The following is an 11,607-nucleotide window of genomic DNA, read 5'->3' as shown; positions in this document are numbered from 1 at the left end:
TGAGGAGAGTCTGACAATGGAGGAGGGGGAGATGTTGAAAAGAATGAGCAAGGGTAAAGCTGATGCCGAAAGAGAGATTAAGAAGATAAAGGCTTCGTCTCCGAAGGAGCAAGAAAAATCCGCCGGTCTGAAGGAGACATTCGAGAAATATAAAATTATGATTAAGAGACATGGCGCAGTGGATGAGCAGATGTTGGTTGAAGAGCTGCAACAATCGTCTTGGAGTAGAAGAAGCTCAGGTTAGGTTAGTATTGCACATTTTAAGTGTTGTAACCGTCGTAGATTGCACGTCAAACGTTTGTAGATCAATCGGTGAGACATCCTCGCTCGAGGGTTAGGTCCTGGATGGGTCAACGGTGTGTGTGTGCATGTGTTGGGTGAAACGGTCGCAGATTGCACATTGTTGTGCAGTTTAGAACAAAGTGAAAACTCATCTTGGATGTTGTCCCAAGATGATTATATGACCTTAATTTATATGAATAATAAATCAGTAAAAAAGGCGATTTATTATTTGATATTACTTATTACTCATATATGATTATCACAACAAAACTACTACTACAAATAAATATTATTAATAAAAAGATTGATAATTGACGGTGTATTTAATGTCTTGAGATTGCGCTGCCGTATATTTATTTACTATAATCTTTAAGTTCAAATCTTATAGTATCTACTAAATATTGGATTATATCTAGAGATAACTTTAAATACTAAGAAAAATAATATGGATTCATTAGAGTTGTATGGATCTTAATTTGGCAAAAAGAATAGAACAACACATATTGTTTTACAACGGAAAGCCCTGCTGATGAAATACAGTTGTTTGAGAATTGGAATAGGTCCTATTTGAGAATTAGAATAGGCCTAATCGTCATTAGAAAATATATTCTAGAAATCTTTCGGAGATGATATATGATAATATCACAACGTTCAAGGAGTTGTTTTATTTTTTATTTTTCCGGATATTGAGAAGAAGTTTGCTAGAAATGAAAAAGGACAAAATCAATACACTTCCATTTAAACTTAATTTGAGTTCTACAATTAGTTTATTTTCGAAAGTGTTAACATAATAAGAGAACATTGTAAAAATAGATAATGAATGTAGGGAAGAGAAGAACACTATACACAAGACATTCTTAGATTATTAGTATGCTGATGAAGGATTTGGGTGTTTGTGAATGAATGCACATTCGAACCATTTTATAGATACGAGGATGTATTATTTGTAGATATTTCTTTTTCTTTTCTTTTTTTTTTTTTAAATTAATAAGCATTCTTCATTTAATTTTTTTGTAGTATTATTGTTAAAATTGTTTTAAAAGTTGAATTCAAACAAAAATTTCAGCTCCTATCTCCTAACAAGCCGAACTTAAACTTGAAAAGCCCATTCGACTTGACTCATTAACAAGATTATATATATATATATATATATCTCAAGTAATTAAATTAAGCAATATATCAATTAAATATTTCTATTTAGGGTTTATTCATTATGTTATCTATTCTACCCATTTTGTAAATTTATGTAAGTTTAGAAATTAAAATAATATTTTAATGTTAAAGTAAAGTATACAAAAAGTAAATAAGAATATTACGAGACAATTAGTAAATAATTGATGAAATAATAACGGAGTGAGTGAAAAAAAAAAAAAAAAACATAGTGATAAATTTATTATTGATTATAATAGATGTAATCAAATTGAAGGTGTATAAAAATTTTTATTGTATATAAATTGTGTATAAGTTTAGCAGATAATAAAAAATAAATAATAGTGATATAATATTTGTGCACGAGAGAATTTTTATTAACTTATATATTTAAAATATTGAGATTTAAAATATATGATTTAATTGTTTAAAAATCTAAGCCGCACCCATCCCAATCCCTATTTTTACAAACTTTGGCCAGACAATTTTTACAAACCGTACATAATAAGGGATATTGATAACAATACCAAGATATTGTAATTTTATAAAATTATATTCCTTTTCTCCCGCAAAATTTGTTCATATTTTGTATGTCAATTTGTTCATTTCAATTTTTAAAAAATAATTATATATTTTAATCGTATTTTAAATTTATAATTTATAATTTTAATTAAATTAATTAGTTATTTTAATTTTAATTTATAATTATTTACTAATACACTTAATTATTTATTAATTATATCATTGTCTCTATTATTTTTTTATGTACAGAAAATGGATAAATAAGTTAGGGCGGAAAGAACAGTACTCAATCAAGTTTTTATTTTTTATTTTCTTTTTTAAAGAAATTTGCATTTGGAATTTGATTCTATATATTTCGCTTATGGGATTTTCCATATTGCTACACACAAAAATAGAGAAAATTGCAAAAAATATTCCACACGTATACCTCATTATCACTTTTGTCCAATATTTTTGTGGAGTAATAATAGGAAACATTAAAAAAAAAAATGACAAATAAATTATTACTCCCTCCGTCCGTAAGGGTCTATTTGGTTTGAGGAATTTGGAAGGAAAGAGATTAAAGGAAATGAAAAAATTACTATTACTTCGTTTTGTTCAATTTTAATTTAATCTTTTACTTAAACCCTTAAAGTTATGTTTTAATTAAAAAAATAAATTCTTATTTATTATATTTATTTTACACTATAAACTCTATTTATCTTGTAATTTATTCTTAGATAAATAAATGTTAGAATGATTATTTTGTTATTAAATAATTCAATTTTCTTACATATAATTTTATTTATATTTATATTTTATTTACATGATATAAATATATATACTTATTTCAAAATAAACTACGTTATTCATATATCAAAATTGATGTTTTATTAATAAATTAATAAAATTATTTTCTTTATTTATGCAATATAGACATAAAACAGTAAAATTATTATATTTTTCCCTCCATCTCTGGCTTAACCAAACACAAAAATACTATTTTCCCTCGTCTCTCCTCCCCTTCTTTCCATATGAACCAAATATACTATTACAATTTTAATATTATCTCTCCTCCTGTCTCTTCCATTAAAATCTCTCCCCTCCTCTACCATTATTTGAACCAAACTTACCCTAACAATATATCCATTTTTTCATTTTGATCTGTCCCATAACAAAATATCAATTTTCTTTTTTATAACTCTAATATCTATTTAACGTTACAAATACCCTTCTAATTTACAATATATTACACAAATGTCATTACCTTTATATTATACAATATTAACAAGGGTAGTTTAGTCTTTTTACCTTTATTTCTACTACATCCCAATATAATACTAATATTTTTAAAACTTCGTAAAAAAAAGTAAATGGATAGATAGATAGGACTTGGAGGGACTATTTGTTAAAGTACACATAATAAATTATAAATAATAAAATTATTTTAATATAAATATATTATACATAATTTTAACAAACAAAAAAAATAATTATATAATCTTTAAAAAAGAGTATTGTTAAAATTAAATTTAAAATAAAAATTTATAATATTGATTGTGATTAATCTGCATAGAGCACATAAAAATAATATATACAAATATAAACTGGACGCGTGTTGTCTAATTGGTTTTATGTATGCTGCTATTAATTGTATAATAGTATGTGTTGTGTTAGTTATTTGTATTATATAAATATATTATATATGTTATCTATTTATTTATACATAATGTGTTCTCTGTATATACTATGCGTGATATCAACCGTAATGATTAATTTTAATTGGCATAATAACAATCTGTGTTTAAATATTTTAATAAAATAGTATTTCCTTTGTTTCATATATCTTATAATATTTTTCTTCTTTGGCTATCTTACATACTTTCACTACAAAAAAAAAAAAAAAAAATAATATATTTGTAACGGAATTCCGTCTCTAAAATTCAGGTAGCTTAATTCCATTCCTAATTCTATTTCTAATGTCATTAGTGACGGAAAAAGTAAATTTAGAGACAAAAATATTTTGTTAGTATTTGCAAAATTTTCGAAATATAAAGTAATTAACTCCTTAATAAATATATAATATAATTTATTTTGTTGTATAATCCAAATAAAAAAAATAAATACACATCTTTCTTATTACATCGCTTGATTCCCAAATTATTTTATTTAATTTCATTCATTTAAATTCTCGTATCAAAACTAAATGTATCAGTTTATATTGGGGCTAATGAAATATATTATTTGGTTGATAATAAAATTTTATAAAAATAAATAAAAATATATATATTTATAGCATAAATTAATTTTATAAAAAAATGAAAATTTAAATTTGTATAGATATACATTCTCGCTTAGCCAAATTTACTCTCATTACTAATTTTGGCAAAATCAACAAAACTAGAATATTTTATTTGGTTGATAACAAAATTTTATATAAAAAATAAAAAATATATTTATTTATAGCATAAATTAATTTTATAAAAAAAAATAAAATTTAAACTTATATAGATATACTCTCTGTTCGTCAAATTTACTCTCATTACTAATTTTAACAAAATCAATCAAACAATATTTAACTATTATCCTTCTTGTAATACTTATTTACAAATCCAATGTCATGTCATACTTTTATTACATTATCTCTATTTTATTTAATTTATAATTAAATTTGGAAATATATCAACTATATTTTTTTACTTTTATCATTTAAAAAATATATATTTTTATATTTTTAATCTCCATATAAGGAACTGTTGTATTAATTTATCCGGATGAGAGTAATAAAATGTAATATGAAAATAAAACTCAAAATTTTTCTATAATAAAATGTAATATGAAAATAAAACTATTATTTATATAAATTTTTGCTTTTATAACTTAATGATAAAATCAATTCTCCAATAATATGATAACTTAATTACAATACTTTAATAACAAAAATTGTAATTCTCCAATGAAAAAATATAATAAAAATAATATATAACTTAATATAAATTATAATCAATTGCGAATAAAAATTTGAATTAAATTTAAATATTTCTATGCATAATAAAATAATTTTTATATATTACAAATAAAAAAAAATCATCGAACTCTATAGTAACTACCAGCATTTATCTTTTTTTTTTTTTTTTTCCTTCTTCCCGTTTCTTCCTTTTTACCCTGCATGCTACAACTAATAAAAAGCAAATCACTATGAAAACAAAATAAATACAAAATAAAAAAACACACCAAAATAAAAAAAAGAGTATCAGTATAATCTTAAAAAATTGAGAAAAAAATATGAAAAAAAATAAAAAAAATTATTTGAAAAATAAAAGAAAATTTACAAAAAAAAAAAAAAAAAAGTGATTACTCAGCACATTTGCAAACACATTTAAAAATTATTTTTTTCTACTAACACTCAATTAAAAATCCACTTAAAATCATATTTTAAAAAACTCATGAAAGGACTTCATTTATAAAATTTAAATATATTACTGAAATATATATACAAATTAATACATCGAGTATATATATGTGATATATCAAATTAATACAAATTAATATATATACAAATTAATACATCAATTTGAGTATATATATATATGTGATATATCAAATTAATACAAATTAATACATCAATACGTTAGGTATATTGTAATATAATTATATATATATTTATTTATTTATATTTTAATTTTTGTATATTTTAAGTATTCATATTTTAATTGTAATTTATGAAATCAATATAATATTAATTATTTAATATTATCTAAATATAAGTAAAAGTAAAATAAATTAAAAATAATATACATCTCAGGAATAATAGAAATCATAAAATTTAAGTAAAGTTTGTTTTTTTTATCAAATATCAATAAATCTTGAAATTTCATTAAATAGAAAAAAAAAATTATAATTCATACCATTTTGCCTCTCATGGTGTGATTGTCGATATGAACCACATGTTCGTCTTTAAAAAAATTCCTACGGTGGATTGTAAAAAATACTGGGTTAGGAATTATTTTTCCTAAAAATTGATTTTATCCATCTTTTCAAAATAAAATTAAAATTAATTAAAATAATATATATATATATTGTAGGAAGAAGATAAATATTTGTTACTTTCTACAAATTGTTGATTGTTATTCATCTATTTAAAATAAAATTATAATAATAATATATATTGTAGGAAGAAGATAAATATTTTTTACAAAATTGGATAACTCATTTATGAAAATTTATTAATATTAAATATACATAAAAAAATTTCTACTTTGGATTGTAAAAAATACTGGATTAGGAATTATTATTAAATATTAAATATATAAAAAAAATTTTTAAAAAATCCTATGGGGATTTTTTTTTCTATATATATTCATCTATTCAAAATAAAATTAAAATTAAAATTGATTATATTGTAGAAAGAAGATAAATATTTGTTAGAAAAATTGGATAACTCATCCATAAAAATTTATTAAATATTAAATATAGATAAAATATTTTTTAAAATTCCTTCCGTGGATTGTAAAAAAAATACTGTCTTAGGAATTAAAAAAAAATGTAAATTAAAAAACTTACTGCGGCTAGTAGAAAATTTGTCTTCTACCATAAAAAAAAATGACTCGAAAATTATATAAAAATTCTAAAAAATCTAATTAATAAAAATGAATATGAATCAAATAATATGAAAATATAACAACTTGAAGAAGAAGTAAAAGTTTCGAAGAACAACACCCTTGCTGAAGAAAAAAAAAAAAAGAACACCATGTAAAACTTGCCTGAAGAAATAAAATGAGAACATCATGTAAAACTTGCCTGAAGAATTTTTGTAAAACTTGCCTGAAGAAATAAAGGAGAACACCATGTAAAATTTGCCTGAAGAAAAAAAAAAAAGAAGAATACCTTGTAAAACTTGCGTGAAAAAATTTTCTTCTCCGGATAGCAATCTTCTCCAATAAAAGAAATAAAGTTTTTGTTGCCTGAAGAACAACACCCTTGCCTTGCCTGAAGAAAAAAAAAGAAAGAACACGCTTGCCTGAAGAAATAAAAGGAGAACACACTGTAAAACTTGCCTGAAGAAATAAAAGGAGAACACGCTCTAAAACTTGCCTGAAGAAATAAAAGGAGAACACCTGTAAAACTTGTCTGAAGAAAAAAAAAAAACACTTTGTAAAACTTGCCTGAAGAAATTTTCTTCTCCGGATGGCAATCTTCTCTAATAAAAGAAATAAAATTTCTGTTGCCTGAAGAACAACACCCTTTGCCTTGCCTGAAGAAAAAAAAAAAAAAAAAAAGAACACGCTGTAAAATTTGCCTGAAGAAATAAAAGGAGAACACCCTGTAAAACTTGCCTGAAGAAATAAAAAGAGAACACCCTGTAAAACTTGCCTGTAAAACTCGTCTGAAGAAATTTCTTCTTCGGATGTCAATCTTCTCCAATAAAAGAAATAAAGTTTCATAGTTCACTATAAAAACTTCCGTGAAAAACTAATCCACTTAAGAATATACTTTCTATGTCCACTATTGTGTAAAAAACTGTAAAAGAAAAAAAAGAAATTAAAAAAAACTCAAAAACTCTCAAAATTTTGAGATTGCAGGATTAGGAAATTTTACAAAAAAGTGGGGTCCACCTTGAGCTGCTTTATATATATATATATATGATATGATGGTGTAACCTTGTTATATTGCAAAAGAGAAAGAATAGATATACGATTTCTCATTTCCACAGCCTAGTGTCTTTACAAAATTTTTCTACCACTCTCTGATTTTTCTACCCGCAGTTAACGATGACGAATTACACCACCTGGGCAATCAAGGTAGAGGCTCTCATGGAGGCTTAAGGTGTTTGGGAGGCTATAAAACCAGAAGAAGGACATAGAGGATGAAAAGAAAGACAAGGCAGCAAAAGCGTATCTATTACAAGCACTTCCGGAGGACCTTCTTTTGCAGGTTGCGCAGAAAAAAAAAACCGCAAAGGAAGTGTGGGATTGCCTAGCAATCAGATTTTTTGGGGCAGCCCGCGTTAAGAAAGCACGCTTGCAGACGCTCAAGAGTAATTTTGATGCGATGCGAATGAAAGAAGGAGAAACGTTGGATAAGTATGCCGGACGGTTGAGCGGAATGTCTGCCCAGTATTCCAGCTTGGGAGCAACGCTAGACGATGTAGAAATGGTGAAGAAATTATTTGATATGGTGCCGGAAAGCTTCTATCAAGTAATTTCCAGCATTGAGCAATTTTGTGATCTCGATACCATGCCGTTTGAGGAAGCAGTGGGGCGTCTCAAAAGATTCAAGGAGCGCACTCGAATACGTGCACCATCTAGTGGCAATGGGAGTGGACAACTTTTATTCACTCAAATTGAGTAAAAGGAAAAAAGGATGGCGCACCATCACAACCTTACAAAGGAAAAAACCCTCGCACTTGGAATAGCAACCGAGGTTGGGGCGGACGCAGTCGCTGAAGAGGCCGTGGTAGAGAAGAGCATGGAAATTATGGGGCAAAAAGTGGTGGCCGAGACAAGGGTCACATCAAATGTTTTAATTGCAATAAGATGGGATACTATGCATTAGAAAATTTCTCAAGTTGAGCATGAAGATGAAGCTAATTCCGAGGCTAACATATGGTATTTTGACAATGGCTCAAGTAATCATATGACCAGAGAGCGAAAACACTTCGATGATCTTGATGAATCGATCAAGGGACTTGTGAGATTTGGTGATGGATCCACGGTGCAAATCAAAGGGAAATGATTTATACTTTTCCAATTCAAGGGAGGCGAGCACCCACTTCTCACTGAGGTATATTTCATTCCAGCTTTGCGCAATAATATTATAAGTTGCGGCCAATTAGCCGAAGGTGGTAGCAAGATCATTATACATGGAGATTATTTGAAGGTGTATGACTCGATTGGGACCTTGCTCATTAAAATCAAGAGACTTCCCAATCGGTTATACAATGCCTTAATAGTGTCATGTGCTCCGGTTTGTTTGCTTGCTAATATCACAAACGAGGCGTGTTTGTGGCATGCCCGACTCAGACATGTTAATTTTGACTCCTTAAAGAAGTTGGCTGAAAAGAAGATGGCAATTGGAGTTCCACTTATCTCCAATCCCGACAAGTTGTGCCAAGGGTGTCTAGTTGCGAAGCAAACACGACAACCCGTTCCACAACAAGCGAACTATCGAGCGATGTAGCCTCTTGAGTTGTTATATGCTGATTTATGTGGCCCAATTACACCGTCAACCATTGCTGGAAATAGTTATTTCATGCTGATTGTCGATGATTATTCACAGTGGACGTGGATTTTTGTGCTTAAATCAAAGAATCAAGCATATGGCGCGTTCAGAAAATTCAAGCAACAAGTGGAGAACATGACTGGACAACGAGTAAAGACGTTGAGAACCGATTGGGGTGGGGAGTTCTTGTCTAATGAATTCACCAAATTTTGTGAGGATGCAGGAATCCAAAGACACTTAACTGCACTCTATACTCCACAACAAAATGGCGTTGTAGAACGCAAGAACCGGACGGTGATGGAAATGGCGAGATCCCTACTCAAAAGCATGAAAGTACCCAGAGAGTTTTGCGGAGAGGCAGTGAGACATGCGGTCTACATCTTGAATCAACTTCCGAAAAAAACACTAGAAGAGGGAACACCATTTCAAGCTTTGTTCCGGGAGGAAGCCAAATCTTTCTCATCTAAAGGTGTTTGGGTGTTTATCAAGAAGCAGCTGGGCAGCATATTTTGGAAGAAGCAATGGCGAAAGAAACTAAAGCGATTGAAAAAAATAGAACTCGGACACTTGCGCCCTTGCCATTGGGACACAACCCAATTGAAGTAAAATGGGTATACAAAATAAAAAGGAATTCTGATGGTAGGGTAGATTAAACACAAGGTGAGACTCGTTGCAAAAGGGTATGTTCAACAACATGGTGTTGATTATGAAGAAGTTTTTGCGTCTGTTGCAAGACTGGACACAATTCGAATCATCCTTGCTGTTTCAGCTAACTGTGGATGGCAGACAGGTACACCATCTTGATGTGAAGTCGGCTTTCTTGAACGGCGAACTCAAGGAAGAGGTATACATAACTCAACCTGATGGATTTATTGTTAAAAATAAAGAACATCTTGTGTACAGGTTGAACAAGGCATTGTATGGCCTTCGTCAAGCTCCGCGAGTTTGGAACATGCGTTTAGATAAAATTTTAAAGCAACTTGGATTCACCAAATGTGCGCAAGAGCAGGCTGTTTACACGTGAGAAGGACAGTCCGTCCTAATTGTTGGTGTTTATGTTGACGATCTAATTGTCGCCGGAGAAAGCCTCAAGGAGATCGATTTGTTCAAGAAGCAAATGATGTCCGAATTCGAGATGAGTGATCTTGGATTGCTCACGTTTTATCTTGGGATTGAGGTAGCTCAAGAACAAGATTGGATTATCCTCAAGCAAAGCTCATATATGAAGAAGGTGTTGGATCAATTTGGTATGGGGGAATGCAATGCTACAAGAATACCGATGGAACAAAAGATACAACTTCACAAAGATCCGGAGGGAGAACCAGTCGATGAGACAGAATATCGACAGATTATTGGTTGCTTGAGATACTTACTGCACACTCGTCCCGATTTATCGTTTTCAGTGGGTATGCTAAGCCAATTCATAGAAAGGCCCACAATCATGCATTACAACGCAATAAAACAAGTGCTAAGAAATTTAAAAGTGACTATCACTTTGGACTTGTGTATGGAAGAGGTGGAGCTGAGGAAATAATCACCGGATACATAGACAATGATTTTTCTGGGGATGCGATGGATAGAAAGAGCACCGGAGGAATGACATTTTATATTGTTACGATTAATGGAATAAACTTTATTTTCGTTAATTCACAATTAGGGTACAATATTATATTTATACAAGAGATATATTAGGTAGGATATATATAAATATATACAATATATATATCAACATCCCCCTCAAACTCAAGGTGGAACGGTGGAACCCAACTTGAGTTTGCTAAAAAATGACTGAAAACGGCCTGGAAGGTGAGGTTTGGTGAATCCGTCGGCCGTCTGATCAACAGAGGAAATGGGAGACAAGGAGATGCTTCCACGAGCAACGTGATGACTTACAAGGTGACAGTCGATATCAATGTGCTTCGTACGCTCGTGGAATACATCATTCGTTGAAATCTTCATGGCGCTCTGACTGTCGCAATGGATAATAGTGGCAGAGGGCTGAGGCACTCCGAGATCAGCCAGCAGCCAGCGAAGCCATAGAAGCTCGACAGCGGTATCGGCAAGGGCTCTATATTCGGACTCTGCGCCGGACCGGGAGACAACCGTCTGTTTTTTGCAGCGCCACGAAATGAGCGAGTCGCCAAGGAAGAAGCAAAACCTGGTGGTCAAGCGGCGATCAGAGGGATCTCCTGCCCAATCAGCGTCAGAATACCCGGTCAAAACTAAGGAAAAACGAGCGGAATAATGAAGCCCATAAAGAAGAGTACCTTTGACGTACCGGAGAATCCGTAGGACAGCAGAATGATGAGTCTTACGAGGAGCAGACATAAACTGACTGACGATATGGACGGCATAAGCAATATCCGGTCGAGTGACAGTCAGGTAGATCAGACTTCCCACCAGCTGACGATACAAAGTAGGATCACCAAGGGGAACGCCGTCCATCGGAGTAAG

The 11,607-nt window shown here is 29.9% G+C and overlaps 1 protein-coding gene across 1 annotated transcript; it reads left to right on the top strand.

Annotated features, from left to right (window-relative positions):
• The first annotated feature begins 9,847 nt into the window (after positions 1 to 9,847).
• Positions 9,848 to 10,687, top strand: LOC127249261 (uncharacterized mitochondrial protein AtMg00810-like). The gene is made up of 2 exons (XM_051271993.1): positions 9,848 to 9,997; positions 10,187 to 10,687. The coding sequence occupies exons 1-2, from the start codon at positions 9,848 to 9,850 to the stop codon at positions 10,685 to 10,687; spliced, it is 651 nt and encodes a 216-aa protein (XP_051127950.1).
• The last annotated feature ends 920 nt before the right edge of the window (positions 10,688 to 11,607 follow it).

This window comes from Andrographis paniculata, unplaced genomic scaffold (genome assembly GCF_009805555.1).
Source record: "Andrographis paniculata isolate CXL003 unplaced genomic scaffold, ASM980555v1 Contig11END, whole genome shotgun sequence".
NCBI classification, from domain to species: Eukaryota; Viridiplantae; Streptophyta; class Magnoliopsida; order Lamiales; family Acanthaceae; genus Andrographis; species Andrographis paniculata.
The sequence above is the reverse complement of the archived record's forward strand: the minus strand, read 5'-3'. Positions and strand labels throughout refer to the sequence as shown.